We start from the raw sequence: 14,952 nt of genomic DNA, 5'->3' as shown, positions 1-14,952 counted from the left end.
CTGAATGAAGTAATAAACTCACTTGAATAAATTGCATTTTTAAATGTTAATCAAGCAAAAACCCACGTCAATAAATTTGAATGAATCATCACGGGCCTCCCATGCGAGTTCGCATCATGCTATCTCATCGTCATTTGACGCATCTGGTTCTCCGGCTTGGGCAGCATCGTTTCTAAGCTTCCTTCGCTTAGAAACACTAACAGCATCTTCATCTATGCTGTCAGCATCTGCTCTCACTTCCATTTCTGAGCCCAATTCTTCAGCATTCTCGCTCGAATTCAAGCTTTGGGCATCCTCGTTTTCCTTAGCCTTGGAGCTCTCCTCCTCCAACTGTTTCTGCAGCGTTTCAATCACGTTCATCAACTCTCTGTTGACCTGTGCACATAATCATATTCAAGTTGAATCGTTAGCACGGCCATTTCATGTCACATCTAACATCCAAGACCAAGAACATACAGCCAGATGAAAATCCAAAATATAATGCATTTACCTGAGGATTTTGAAGGAAGTCAGAAATGTCTTGTGTGCAAGAAGGGCACTTCATAACATTTTTCTGTGCACGAAGCGTCCTCCCTCCCGTTTTTCGCTCTTTCATGTGAGATTGGCCAGCAAAGGCGCCCTCTAAGCACGCCTTGCAGAAATTATGCGCGCAGGGAGTAGTGAGTGGCTGAACCATCACTTTCCGACAGATGAGGCAGCCAAATTCTGCATTACGGTTATCAAAAGCATTAAAATACAAAACAAATTGAGAATTGAAGCAAAAAAACGATGCTTCATGAGAATGTCCGCAATTGATAATCAAAGCAGTGTTTGAATAGGAAAGGGAAAATTACCTTTCAGAAGCTTTTGTTTAACTGATCCAGTCCCGCTTCGGTCTTTCCTCTTGGTGATCTTTACTTTATCACCATCAACAAGCGTTTTTTGACTGGGTGGTTGAGGTCTTGTCCATGTCCAGATGCCCTTCTGCTCCTATACGGAAAATTTTAGACGGATGAGTCTCAAACTAATTTTATCCTAAGAATGCTAGACGTAAAGTCATGCAAACCTCAAGAAACAATCACCAATGCAACACAAGTTAGTCTAAGTCTCTTACATCGAAATCCCAGGCAGGACTCTTTTTCCTTTCGGTAATGTCGTTGGCTTGGTTCAGCTCGGGAATTGAAGGTAGAGCCCTCGGACGATCTCCTTGGGTGTCACTACAAGCCAAAAGTACATAGAGTTTAAGCATATATCATGAAATACAGATAGTAGAGGACTAAGTAGAAAGGCCATTGCAAGACTAATATACAGCAACTCACATGGTCCATGGTGCTGGATCATTATCACAACGCACAAATAGATAACGGCAGACCACAAATCCCTGTAAAAATTCAAAACGAATATCATGAGAGGATACAAATAAAAATCGCAGGTGAGATTTTTATTTGGCAGATATTTACTTGTTGCCCCGCCTTGCGCCAGCACTTTTCTATCCTGTAAATCCCGTCATAACGCACACCCGTCTCTGGTGCATAAGAAGATCGCTTTTCTTTGTGGGACCTGCAACAATAAAATGAATTATGACAAAACAATACATAGAAAAGTATTGGAGTTTTTGTAAGACAGTTTAATTTCAAGAAAACTCAACAAGTTAAAGAAAGTGTCGTCGTCTAATTCAAGCACTAAACAGCACTAGTTTGCACAGAGTTACTAACAACAAAATTAAGAATTAATTTTAGCTTACCTCACAACCCGTACAGGATAGCCCTCGCGACAACTAACTCTTAGAGCCTCATTGGAACTTTTGAAGCTCTGGTCAAAGGACTGTTTCTTGTTCGTCCTTTTATTTCCAGTAAGATCACGCCCACCACTGTAACCGTTATAAAGTTAGTATTGGCGCAGACTATGCACATCCCGTTTTGCATTAAGTTCAAACAGATTTCATTGCTAACAAGATAATATCATCTTAATCTTAAGTAATAATGCCAAATAGAAGCAGCATTTAATACCTCCCCGTGTAGAGAAACCATTCTCCATGATCCTCGTCGTCCTCATAACCACCCGACAGTGCAACCGACTGGGCCCCATGATTAGATTGGCCCCCAATACCTGCAACATGGGGGAAGTGAGCGCCCCATTGCCTGCATTCCATCCTGTCTTCCCAAGTTTCTCCAACTGTCACACCTAAGCCCCTTGTCGGGTCGTACTCTGGAGTGATTGGACCAAAAAAATCTGAGGGAATCGTCACAAATATCTTCCCACTGCATGCGTTGGCCTTTCCAGTTTTTTTCGCACGTTCTGTGGTAAATGCTTTGTCGGGACGATCTTGGTTGTGGATGAAATGGGATACCTTCGCAGGGCCTCCCGAGCAGTTCGACTGGGCTGCTTTAGCTGTTCGGATTGCCATAATAATGGCAGAGTTAATCCGAGGCTCCTTAGCCATCTTGACCGGAATCATCTTCCGACAAATAGCACAGGTCTTCATGCGCTGTTGCCCGGTCCATTTTTGGAAGCATTTCAAGCAGAAGTTGTGACCACACGGCGTCTGAAAACAGAATCAAGAGTACAAGGATGAGTTTAGAAGATTTATTATCTATCAAACTTTTTAACTAAGGGTCCATTCAGTAAACAGAACTGGAATTCAAATTCTATGGAACTGAATTTGTTGGATTCAATTCCAAATCCTTTGTTTGGTAAAAGTGATGTAACTGATATGAAGTGTGTGTGCAGTGTGTGTGTAGTTTGCTCTATGTGCGCAGTTTTATGTGCTTTGTGTGTGCAATGCGTGTGAGTGTGTGTGTGTGTGAATTTTTCCAATTTTGTGACTATTTGAATATCCAATTATCTATTTTGATATGGAATTCAAATTGTGGAATTAAGAGCAGTTGAAAAATATGTAATTTAATTCAAAATCCAAATATATTTCGGTAACAAACATTGGATTTGGAATTGAATGCTCCAATTCCATTTCCAAAAGCCCAAGTACAACATAAGTTAACATAAAACTAGGAAATCATCAAAGAAAGGATTTGTATGTAATCTTTAAATGTTCTTCCATTTTATATTAACACAAAGCAAGCAATTAATAGCATACCCAACCGCATTGAATATGCAACAAAAACATCTACACATAGTCACATTCATCAGCAAAATTCTCATTTTGGGTGATTTAAGGAAAAAGGTTCCCTGAAAGGAACTTTTTTGTATCCTATGAAAGGGAAACACACCAGTGCATCATTTAAAAGATTGAACATGCCAATTCTAACGGCGGGTGAACTCCGTTAAAATTGGTGTGTTTAACACGTCATTAGCATTGACGTATTACCCTCTCATAAAATACAAAAAAGAAAGGTGCTCATTCATGGAACCTTTTTTTTTTAAAGCACCCAAGAAGAGAATTTTTCACACATACATTAGAAAAATTCTTGTTTTGGGTGATTTTAGAAAGAAAAGTTTCCCACAATGTAACCTCACTTTGTATCCTATGAAAATTAAACACACAACAATAGCATTGGCATGTTACCCCTTTCATAGAATGCAAAAAATATGTCGTCATTAAGGGAAACTTTTTTTTATAAAATCACCAAAATCGAGAACTTTCCCAACATTCAATAACTTCAAGCAGATCAAAACCAATCCATACTTCATCAACGTGGTATCAGAGATTGCCTCTCATTTGAATAAACTCGGAAATCGTAAGAACATTCATGCAAAGCAATAAATCGCAAACAACAACAAAATTTTATCAAAGCTAGCAACAAAAAAACATTTGAATATGTAGAAAAAAACAAAAACACCAATTAACACACAAGCAAGACTACTCCGTCCAAACAAAACTACCAAACACAGACTCATTCAGATCAATAATCATTTTCAGCATATCAAAATCAAAATGCAAACTACCAAAATCAAAATTTCACACAAGCAAAAACGACGCCGTCCAAGTGAAACTACCAAAAACAGACCCCATTCAAATTAATAAACATCAAAAATCTCAGATCCTTCAAAAAAAAAAAAAAAAACCCCAAATCAGCCACAGAAATCAAACTTCCGAAAAAATGGTACCGAAACAGGTCGATCTAGAAGCTGCATGCAAATGGAGCAGTTGAACTGATCCCCCAAAATCCCCAAGACACCCCCAGCGCCTTTACCCTCCGTCTCTTCGCCTTCCTTCGCCCCTCCGAGCAGCTCCTGGCGCCGCCTCGCCTTCTCCAGGTCCGTGAGCGACGCATCGGCTTCGATCGCGCGGATCTTCTCCACCAGGCCGCCTCCGGAGACGGCCGGCGCCGCACAGGATGAGAGATCGGAGCAGTCGGGGCACTCCCAGTCCGCCGTGTCCGCTAGGGTTTGTGGCCGGGCGGATGTGAGGCAGCACGACACGTGCCACGGCGTCACGCACGTCTTGCACGAGAGGATCTCCGCCTCCACAGGCTTCTGCTTGCAGACCATGCACACGCCGTCGCCGTCGCACGGGAGCTGGTTTGAAGACATGATTTCCGATGGTTTGATTGAGATTTGAGGGTTGCTTGTTGAGTAATGAAGACAGGTGTGAATATACAGAGAGAGAGAAAGTGATGAATAATAGTGTGAATTTGGTTGTTGGATTCTCAAATTTATAGAAGAGGAATTTGGGGCTTTGGCGCGGACTTGAAAACGGGACTTTTTTAAGGAAACTTTTTGAATTTTTTTCAATTTCTTTAAATTTCCCTCTTGCTTCCAAGATTCATTTCCTAATTAAGCACTAGTAGGTAGTAAGTACTACATAATTCCATTGATTCAATAGTGAATTTATCGAAAAAAATGCTATGATTTTTATTAATTCTTGTACCGAAATAAAATCACCTAATTATAGTATACTCCCTCCCCTCTGTCGTAGAAAAGATGTCACACTCATGTGATCGAGTATGACTGAAGACATAATGACATCATGCTTTACGTCGCGAAACTTCACTATTATTAGCTCTCACAAATATTCTTTACGTACATGCATCTAACGAAGTGTCGTTGTTAGTTGTTGTCATGAGACCTCATGTCGTCGTGTTGCTAGTGGTTGGTGTCTTCCCTTTTGTCTTTTGTTTAGTTGTTTTTATGTATTCGTTAATTAATGTATTGGATTATATGATTATCCATTTTTAATAGTACATTTTTGATGTGTATGTGTCGTCTATTCAAGTGTCGTCGCCTTTAGCATGAGATCCCATGTTGTCGCACTGCATGGGGTTGGCGTCTTCTAACTCACCTTACGCTTAACTGTCTTTTTATCCATTAGTTAATACACATGTCGGTATGATTATACATGTGTTGAATTATATGATCGAGTACAATCTATGACATTATGATATCATTTTTACGTCGAGACAACTAATATTTACAATGCTCTGTTTACAGTCAATAGCTACTAAAAACTTCTTACATAGTCGTATGATCAAGTAAAACTTAGGTCATTCTGGTATCATGTTTATGGTAAGACAAATGCTCCTTGCGATGCTCAATTTCACAATCAATAATTGTTAAAAAAATCTTTACGTGTTGCGTCTAGTTATGTTTTGCCATCATTCTCATGAGATCTCGGTTGTCACACTACTTGTGGTTGGTGTAGTTCCTTTTGTCTTGCGTCTAACTGTCGTTGTCCATTACTTAGTACACATGTTAAATTACATGATTATCCACTATTTAATAGACATGTTGATATGTGTGCATCGTTTGGTCAAGTGTCGTCATCATTCGTATGAAATCTCAATTGTCGCACGCATGTCGTTGACGTCTTCACATTCACCTTGCTTTTATTAATTAATACATGTGTATCAATATAGATTATTCAGTAATTAATATACTTGTTGATGCATACAATATGTTATAATTCAATATTCTTATAAAAACTATAAAGACTTGAGATATCATATGTTCTTGTTGAACTCTTAGGATAAAATGTTGGACATGTTATAAAATCTATATCAGATTTGATTATTACTTAGAAAGTAAGTATATTTGAACTAAAAGTTACTTAGAACAACAAGGTGCATGACATTTTCTTAATTTCAGATATTATATTTGAATGTACAAATGTATAATTGAACTTGTCGAAGCTCACTTATTCCAACAAGGTTCCATGTAGAATATGCTATCAAATTCACCTCGTTGTTCATGTATCTGCGCATTTCGGGTAACCGACTCCAATTAGATAATTTTTGTAATGTAAACATGGCATGCATAATAATAATGATAATATTAATAATACATTTTTCATATTGCTGATTTTAATTATTCATGTATTTAAGGTAATTTGTGTAATTGTTTAAGTAAGGTAAATTAAATTCTTAATCGATTTAGAATTTTGACACAGGAGAGAGAATAATGCGGAGTCATGAAGTATTAGATCGGGAAAAAATGTATTTTAATCTAAAATTTCATGTAGGATATACTGCATGAATTAAAGTGGAAGTTTGAATCAATAATGGAATGTAGAAATGATGATTGAAGAATTTTTTTTATTAAGAGGCAGTTTTTCATTAAATGTTATATGACGCATAAGTATGGTTGGCAAATTTCATTAAATGATATATGCCACTTCAGTGTGGAACTGTGGATGGCAAATTTCATTAAATGGTATATGCCACATCAATTCGGATGGCAAATTGCGTTAATTGCTACCAAATGTTTGTTAAATTTATTTTATAAATAAAATAATTACTAAAGTTCAATATTTGATATCATTTAATATTTTCTTATCTGGAAGTTAGAAAATCAAATAAGGTTTCTTTTTAAGTTAATTTATTATTTTTCTATGTAATTTTTCTTATCTTTTGAAGTTAACTAATATCCACCCCGTCCCATGATTTACTTAATTTGTTGAAAACTAAATTTACATCATATTATCATTATATGAATTTGAAATATAATAATAAGAGATTGTGCACTTGGATTGTCGAGATTGGGCTGACGAAGAATTCTCTATTCTTTCTTGCTTGGCGATTGCTTTCTTTTTTGTTGTGTTTTAATTTGTTCTAATATCACAAAACCGTCGAACTAGTAATTTATCTTAATGAATATATAGTTTAAAATGAAATTAAGATTGATAGTTTGAGTGTAGAGAATAAAGATTGAAACATAATAATGGAGACAGAATAAAGTTTTTCCTTAAAATGAAATGGAATATGCAAGGCCCAAACTAGCAGATTTCGTTATTAATAAGAAACAGCAGGGTTAATTAAATTAATTTAAACATTGGAAATTATTTGATTATTTAATTGATCCATTAATGATGAATTGATGATTATTAGTTCGGCAATATAGAATTTTATAATGTTAAATTCGAACACAACGGTAAATGCGAAGAACTAAAGCAATTACTCCCTCCGTCCCCCATTAAGAGTCATTTTTTTCCATTTCGGTTTGTCTCCAATTAAGAGTCACACTTCATTTTTACCATAAATGGTAGTAGGTCTCACATTCCACTAACTCACTTCACTCACATTTTATTATAAAATCAATATAAAAAAGTGGATCCCACGTTCCACTAACTTTTTCAACCAACTTTTCTTTACATCTCTTAAAACCCGGGCCCGGTTAAACTGTGACTACTAATGGGGGACGGAGAGAGTAACATTTTGGTCAATACAGTAACTTTTTGTGGGTATACATCTTTATCAGTGAAAATTAGAGCAAAAGAATATACAAAATCAGGGATGTAATCAATTGCTAACTAATTACCAATCCAAAATTGAGACCAATTTTTAACTATTAGATTAGGATCTTGTGGTTAATATAATCCAAGTGTAATATATTTTAAATGTAAATAATTATTAATTAAATTAAAATGGTATTAATGTCAAATTCTAAATGTAGTAATTATAACTAACTACTTTCTCTCTCCTCAAAATCATCTCAAATCTTTAATTTTACGTAACTCTCTCAATTTAAATTATTTTTTCGCCAAAAATATATCAAATTAAAAATAATTTAATAAGGATTCTAACGAGATCTCAATTGCATATGTTCCGACGATATTCGGGTGATGAAATTTGATAAATTATATTTCAATTTTCGTACTTGTTGATAAGCAGCTTTTATCAACAAATGCAACAAAAAATCTCAATATATTGTAGGCAAAATCTCAATATTATGCATGTCCAATCTCAATAAAAATGTGTTGATATTTTCTTGTCCTCGTATTGATATTCTAATATCATATTGTTGATATTTGTAATACACAATGTTGATATAAAAAAAACACCTACGAAAATTATCATATGATAACATAATAACGATATTACCCTTTTGTTGATATTTTGTCTACTATTTATTGAGATTTGTGAGCTTTAATCTCATCCACTCATTTTAAAATCCAAGGATGGAGATTTAGTCTTGATTTTGGATTAGGGTGCTATAAGCATAATAATCAATTTATTATTAATCACGATATTAATTAAATAATCCCTGGTATTAACTTACTATTAATTAACTAATTAATTAATTAATTAATCATCGATTCTCTTTAAAGTTAAAAATACGAGGAAACCCTAAAGTTAATAATCGATTCTCTCTGTATGCACTGCAAAGGCGAAAATCATGGCAGCCCTAATTAACAAAAAATCAAAGCTTTTCAGCAACGCCGCTGCCTCCTCCTCAGCCGCGCCGCCATGGCTTGAACTGCCCGATTATTTGACGGAGAATATCCTGCAAAGGCTGCCCATTGGAGAGATACTGACGAGTGCGCAGCTAGTGTGTACTACATGGTGGAGAGTGATCAAAAATCCCACGATGTGGCGCGTTATTCACTTGGATTGTCGAGATTGGGCTGACGAAGTATTTGATAGCGTATGCTATCGCATAGTGGATCGTAGCCAGGGACAATTGGTCGACCTAAAGCTTCTCCGTTATAATGATCAAGATTATGAGTTTCTTGAATACGTCGCCAGGTATACTTTATGATTCTCAATTCTTTCTTGCTTGGCGATTGCTTTTTTTTTTTGTGTGTGCTTTAATTTGTTCTAATAACACAAAACCGTCGAACTAGTAATTTATCTTCATGAATATTTAGTTTAAATCATCTTTGACGGAAATTAAGAAATTGATAGTTTGTGTAGAGAATGAAGATTGAAACATAATGATGGAGACAGAAAGTTTTTCCTTAAAATGAAATGGAATATGCAAGGCCCCAATTAGTAAGTATTGTATTTTCAATTTTTTAGATTGTAATGCTTGTACTCCCTCCGTCCCTTAAAGTTTGTCTCATTTTTGTCTCATTTTTCTATTTCCGCTCGGATCACAAAATTTGTCTCATTTCACTTTTGGTAGTGGACCTCATATTCCACTAACTCATTTTTCCTCACATTTTATTACTTCCTCTGTTCCGCAAAGATTGTCTCATTTTTCCACTTTCGTTCGTCCCACAAAATTTGTCACATTTCACTGAGGGGATCCCAATATTCCACTAACTCATTCCTGCTTACATTTTATTATAAAACTAATATATAAAAGTAGGACTCACTTTCCACTAACTTTTTCAACTCACTTTTCATTACATTTCTTACGTACCCGGTCAAAGTGAGACAATCTTTGTGAGACGGAGGGAGTATAGAGCTAATATATAAAAGTAGGACTCATATTCCACTAACTTTTTCAACTCACTTTTCATTACATTTCTTAAAACTCGTGTCGGGTCAAAGTGAAATAATATTTTGGGGAGTATTAATTAGCATAGGTCTTGCTAAACATTCTAATTTTGGGTGAAGGAGAAGCGTCTTATAGATTGACACTACTACAAAATCACTGATATAGTCTTTTAACAGATCAAGTCAGCTCCGACGCCTTACACTCGCAGGGTTTGAGAAAATTGAAATTGGTTTGACTGATGCAATAGAAAAACTCCCAGGGTTGGAAGAGTTGCACCTTATCAGGATGCCATCACTGAGTGTAGAAGAATTTGAAAGCATTGGCATGTCTTGCCCTGTGTTGAAATCATTTACATATATAGATTATTGGCTTACAGATTACCCTATTGTTGGAAGATTTGGCACTGACCATGCTATTGCAATTGGAGAAACCATGCCTAATCTGCACCATCTCGGACTTTGGGGGCAACCCATGACGAATCAAGGACTGGAAGCGATTCTCGATGGCTGCCCCCATCTTGAATCACTCGATCTTCGGAGATGCACTGGTCTTGATCTCGAAGGAGCTCTGGGTAAAAGATGTTCTGACCGAATAAAACATCTGAGGCTTCCTTCCGACTATAGTGTTAGTGATTGGTTTATCAAATATCCTGCGTATGAAGATAATATACCTCCACTAGGATATGATTGTCATTTGGCTTATTATAAGATTATAAAGAATATGTGTTTTTTATAACTTTTATGTCATGTTGGTGAACTATGATACTACTTACTACTTGGTTTTTTTAAATGCTTAATTATTTGGCAGCACATTTTATTCTATATTTCTCCTTCTAATTCCTTTGTTTGGATCTCGATTGAGTTTCTTGGCATTTAAATTTACAAAAATTTTCAATTAGTGACATTATGATATGAGCCCGAGACCCTATTATGCCCATATTGTCTCTATATACAACTTTAAATTTCCTATGTATCAATAGAGAAACACTTTCGACTTAGTCTACCGTTGGAAAATGCAGTTAAATTCGTTGGGCTTATCGTAATTTCGGCAATCCAGATTAATAACGCACCAAATGGCTAGATTCTTGCAGACTGTCTACATTGCAGGCACAAACGTGCTGCTTCCTCAACAAAATCTCTGCAACACCCAACCTTAGCATGATATTCGCTGTCAAATCATCCGGCAGCTCGATCCATGGCAGCGATAATCTCTGCAACACCCAACCTAGGTGCGGCTGAGGATGATGAAGAGGCATCCAATGTTGAAACTGGAGGTTCAATATGGATCATCTTAACTTGAAGACTGACAATTGATAGGTAGCCAAGCGTAGGGTTCAATTAGGTTGACAATCAAATTTAGGTAGCCAAGCGTAGGGTTCAATTAGGTTGACAATCAAATTTAGTTGACATCTACACAGTTGCCAGTTATCAATTTAAGATAATCACCGACTGATCATATCCCTAAGTAAGTAGATATATTTATACTGTTTTACGTATTATTCTTTTAATTAATTGATAACTTAAGTACTTTGATATCTAAGAATGATGGTATTGATACGCGTGTGCATATATATCGAAGAAAGATTGTGTTGATAAAATGTATACATACATAATATGGATACATAGTCACATTATATATAAGTCGATCACAAAATAGTGTGTTGATATTGTTCGATTCATTTTTATGATTTATCGTGCTGATATTTTTCTCTATATGAATATAATGGTTTCAAAATCTTTGGGATTGAACACAGCTATAAAATTACTAGTAGTATTTTGTATAAGGCTGTTAAAGCCGCTGATTGACAAAATTAGTGAATTTAAACTCAAAAAACTCAATGTAGATCCAAACAAAGAATGAAAGACAGATAGAATAGAATATGCGGCCAAATATATCATTTAGAAAAACATAGTAGCGTTATAGTTTACCAATAATAAGTAAACACAGATCACAATCAAGGTGGCGGCCAAAGGAGGTCAACACTAACATGTTCATGTTCATAATCACTATCTTCATATTCAGGATATTCACTGTAGTTAAAAGAAAGCTTCAGATGTTTGATTCGGTCCGAACATCTTTTACCCAGAGTTCCTTCTAGATCAAGATCATACAATCTCCGAAGATCGAGTGACTCAAGGTGGGGGCAGCCATTGAGAATCGCTTCTAGTCCCTCATTCTCAATCCGCATCGTCTTAATTCTGAGATGACGCAGATTAGGCATGGTTTTTCCAATTGCAACAACATGCTCGGTCCAAAAATTTCCACTTCCAATACCATTTTCTTCGTTGTAAATGATTTCAACATGGAGCAAGAGAAGCCAGTGCTTTCAACTTGTTCGACACTGAGTGATGGCGCTCTGATAAGATGTAACACTTCCAACTGTTGGAGTTTCTTGATTACATCGGTCAAAGCATTTTTGTAACAGCCCGGATTTCTAGGATATAATAAATACGACAATTGCTACCTAGGCGAACTTAAATGCAACAAGAACATAGACTAGGGTTTCATTTAAAGAGATTCGACCAAGTGTTTAATGAACTATCAAGGCAACAGGTCAACGGCTTAATCACGAAAATCAAGATTTAGTAGATAACACAGGCTGAGCTCAAAAGTCAATGGTTTATTATAAATCCAACAAAACGCAATCTTTCACAGTATTCCAATTCAAAGAGATAAGTTCAAATCAACCAAAAATAATAAGTTTCCAAAAATTCAGCTGAAGCAATCCAAGAGAAAGCGAAGCCATGTATGAAGACACGACTACACTCAAAGTTCCAAACATCCATTTTATTCGATTCAACTGTCTCAACACCACCGACCGCCCGTTACCGCCCGTTATTCGATTCAAAGTAGGATCTTGATTCTTCAACAAATTATCGAATTTCAGCTTCAATTCTTCACACAAGATGAAGAAATAATGGAGAAAGTAGAAGAAAAATTTGAGAGAAAGTGGGAGAGAGAGACATCGAGATTTTGGGAGTGGGGGGCGTGGTTTTGTGATGCTAGGGTTAGGTTTTTCACTCTTATTTATAGAGTGCAAAATATAATCCCATAATTAAATAAATAAAAGATTTGGAAGAGATATGGTGGTTGAAGTGGCGTGATTTGCTAGGAGAAATAAGGGGGTTTCGAATTTTTTTGGCTATTTAATTAGCCTATGTTTTAATTTGAATATTTCACGGAATAGAATAAAATATCACGGAGCAAAATAAGATAATAATTCTCCCCAATACATAAGTATGTATGTATTCTTCCCACGACATAAGTATGTCAACAGTCTTGTGTTCATATACTTATATCTTTGTATTTGTATTGATATTTTTAATATACTACAAAATTGAAAAATTTATTAAAAATTACTTAGCATTTTAACGCGACTCAATACAACATAAACCATATTAGTGATTTTGAGAGGTATTCATTAAGGCGTGTGAGACAATTCTCATGTCTATAAAAATGATACAAGTAGCTTGGAAATCGAGGGAGTATAGAACAGATTAAAGTACGCAATTGCCAAGAGTAGAGAATGATGACGAAGGAAGGAATCATACCGGTTGGCGACGTAGAAGCACAAGTGCTACAAAATGAACTTTTAAACAATGGAATGTTAATAGCTATAAAAAAAAACTCCAAGTAGGGGTATTGGCCACAAAACAACTAGTGATCAGTTCTAACAGATTGGTTACATGGTTAACCTAATATCATCAACTCGGTTTGGATCCACTAATGATATTCATAATGAATACTATCATCTTCTAGATCACTATCACTGGAATTATAGATATCATATGACCAATCACTGTCATAATCCCCATCTTGATAGCTGATAGAGGGTGGAGACACCGGACGGAGCCTCAGATCTTTTATTTGCTCGGAACATCTTTTGACTAGAGCCCCTTGCATATCAAGACCTTTGCATCTCCCAAGATCAAGTGATTCGAGATGGGGGCATCCATCGAGAATTGCTTCTAGTCCCCTATTTTCAATCCGCTTTCCACAAAGTTGGAGATGGCGCAGATTAGACTTTGGTTTTCCCAATTGCTACAGCATGCTCTGAAATGTCTAGATTCACAACCCAATGGTTTCTATATGTGAATGATTTCAACATTGGGCAATAAATGCCAATGGTTTCCAAATCTGTGGGATTAGGAATTAGCATCACGTAGAGATGCAACTCTTCCAATCGCGGGAATCTCGTGCTTGCCTTAGGCAAAGCATACCCCGTTATTTGAGACTCTGATAGTGCCAGGCATCGCAGCTGACTTGATCTGTCAAAAGATTAGATCATATATAAATTGGTTGGAGCTGATTTTGAGTAAATACATGATAGGGAATAGAAGACTTTTACCGCTCGGTTGCGTAGTATATCAAATCCACTGCAAAACCAGTAAGCTTTAGCTCGACCAATTGCCCCTGGCTACGATCTAATGCACGGCAGCAAATGTTCTTAAATTCATTGAAGCCATACCAACGACAATGTTGATGATCCAAATCAATGACGCGCCACATGGCAGGATCCTTGCAGAGTCTCCACCATTTACTACACACTTCCTGCACACTTATCATTATCTCTTCCGTGTGAAGCCTTTGCAGGATATTCGCAGTCAGATCATCGGGTAGTTCAGTCCACAGCGGCAATGGTGGAGGCGGAGGCGGGACTGGTGATGAAGATGCAACCGTGGGAATTGAAGGTTTAGTGACGATTACGGATTTGCTGGATTCGGACTTCTTTACTGTGCTCAACATTTTCGATTTTAGTATACAGCTGGTGTTGCAGTGTATCCGTTTATATAGTGATTAGAAGTAAATAGCTAAGAGGCTTTTCGGTTCATCTTTTCATGACCTTTCACATTCGTGTTTTTAATAATAATCAGAAAATCTAACGTCTAGATAATGGTATCTTCTCACGATCCTTCGATTCCTGTACTTTATAATGATAGACAACCTTCCTTTCATTGAATACATCAAGTACTCATAACTCTCGATCGATTTTTATTTCAGCCCACAACTTCTATTATCTCATATCTCTATTATAATAATTTTATTTTAATTATTATCCAATTTACGATTTACGTTACTTTAAAAACTAGATAGTACTCCCTCGTAGTAATGGAGACGTATCTTTTCGTTACGGAGATTAAGAAAAATTGTGTTAGATGAGGTAAAGGAAGAATACAGTGGAAAATAGAAAAAGGTAGAGAGATGAAGAGAGAATAAAGGAAGAAAGAGTAAAGTAAGTGTGGAAAAATGTATTGAATTTTATTAAAAAAGAAAATGACTCTATTACTATGGAACCTAACAAAATGACAAAATGACTTTATTACTATGGAACGAATGTAGTATGATTTATTGACCTAA

General features: G+C 36.2%; 3 protein-coding genes across 3 annotated transcripts; 1 reads left to right on the top strand and 2 right to left on the bottom strand.

Annotated features, from left to right (window-relative positions):
• Positions 1-99: 99 nt before the first annotated feature.
• On the bottom strand, positions 100-4,470 carry LOC148929550 (E3 ubiquitin-protein ligase ORTHRUS 2-like). Its single transcript, XM_089057691.1, has 9 exons — positions 4,045-4,470; positions 1,989-2,524; positions 1,724-1,849; positions 1,440-1,539; positions 1,299-1,360; positions 1,094-1,196; positions 834-969; positions 491-705; positions 100-375 (listed from the first exon to the last, which is right to left on the bottom strand). The coding sequence occupies exons 1-9, from the start codon at positions 4,468-4,470 to the stop codon at positions 115-117; spliced, it is 1,965 nt and encodes a 654-aa protein (XP_088913817.1). The 3' UTR covers positions 100-114.
• A 4,077-nt stretch (positions 4,471-8,547) lies between these two features.
• Positions 8,548-10,357, top strand: LOC148929549 (putative F-box/LRR-repeat protein 22). Its single transcript, XM_089056922.1, has 2 exons — positions 8,548-8,889; positions 9,760-10,357. Exons 1-2 carry the CDS (start codon positions 8,548-8,550, stop codon positions 10,327-10,329), a joined length of 912 nt encoding a protein of 303 aa, XP_088913048.1. The 3' UTR covers positions 10,330-10,357.
• Positions 10,358-13,317: 2,960 nt separating this feature from the next.
• On the bottom strand, positions 13,318-14,340 carry LOC148929548 (putative F-box/LRR-repeat protein 23). Its single transcript, XM_089056921.1, has 3 exons — positions 13,943-14,340; positions 13,799-13,862; positions 13,318-13,635 (listed from the first exon to the last, which is right to left on the bottom strand). Exons 1-3 carry the CDS (start codon positions 14,338-14,340, stop codon positions 13,318-13,320), a joined length of 780 nt encoding a protein of 259 aa, XP_088913047.1.
• Between the last annotated feature and the right edge of the window lie 612 nt (positions 14,341-14,952).

The sequence above is a fragment of the Salvia hispanica genome, chromosome 4 (assembly GCF_029641045.1).
Source record: "Salvia hispanica isolate PSC_SH4W2 chromosome 4, Shi_PSC_v1, whole genome shotgun sequence".
Taxonomy (NCBI): Eukaryota; Viridiplantae; Streptophyta; class Magnoliopsida; order Lamiales; family Lamiaceae; genus Salvia; species Salvia hispanica.
The sequence above is the reverse complement of the archived record's forward strand: the minus strand, read 5'-3'. Positions and strand labels throughout refer to the sequence as shown.

Excerpts from the sequence above, each read along its gene's own strand:
- LOC148929550 (XM_089057691.1), bottom strand. The coding sequence starts at position 4,470 with ATGTCTTCAAACCAGCTCCCGTGCGACGGCGACGGCGTGTGCATGGTC. Across the intron at positions 1,850-1,988 it reads TGGTTTCTCTACACGGGGAG|TGGTGGGCGTGATCTTACTG; the intron begins GTATTAAATGCT and ends TAACGGTTACAG. Across the intron at positions 706-833 it reads TAAACAAAAGCTTCTGAAAG|AATTTGGCTGCCTCATCTGT; the intron begins GTAATTTTCCCT and ends ACCGTAATGCAG.
- LOC148929549 (XM_089056922.1), top strand. The coding sequence starts at position 8,548 with ATGGCAGCCCTAATTAACAAAAAATCAAAGCTTTTCAGCAACGCCGCT. Across the intron at positions 8,890-9,759 it reads ATTATGAGTTTCTTGAATAC|TCTTTTAACAGATCAAGTCA; the intron begins GTCGCCAGGTAT and ends TCACTGATATAG.
- LOC148929548 (XM_089056921.1), bottom strand. The coding sequence starts at position 14,340 with ATGTTGAGCACAGTAAAGAAGTCCGAATCCAGCAAATCCGTAATCGTC. Across the intron at positions 13,863-13,942 it reads ATATACTACGCAACCGAGCG|ATCAAGTCAGCTGCGATGCC; the intron begins GTAAAAGTCTTC and ends ATCTTTTGACAG. Across the intron at positions 13,636-13,798 it reads CGGGGTATGCTTTGCCTAAG|CAATTGGGAAAACCAAAGTC; the intron begins GCAAGCACGAGA and ends AGCATGCTGTAG.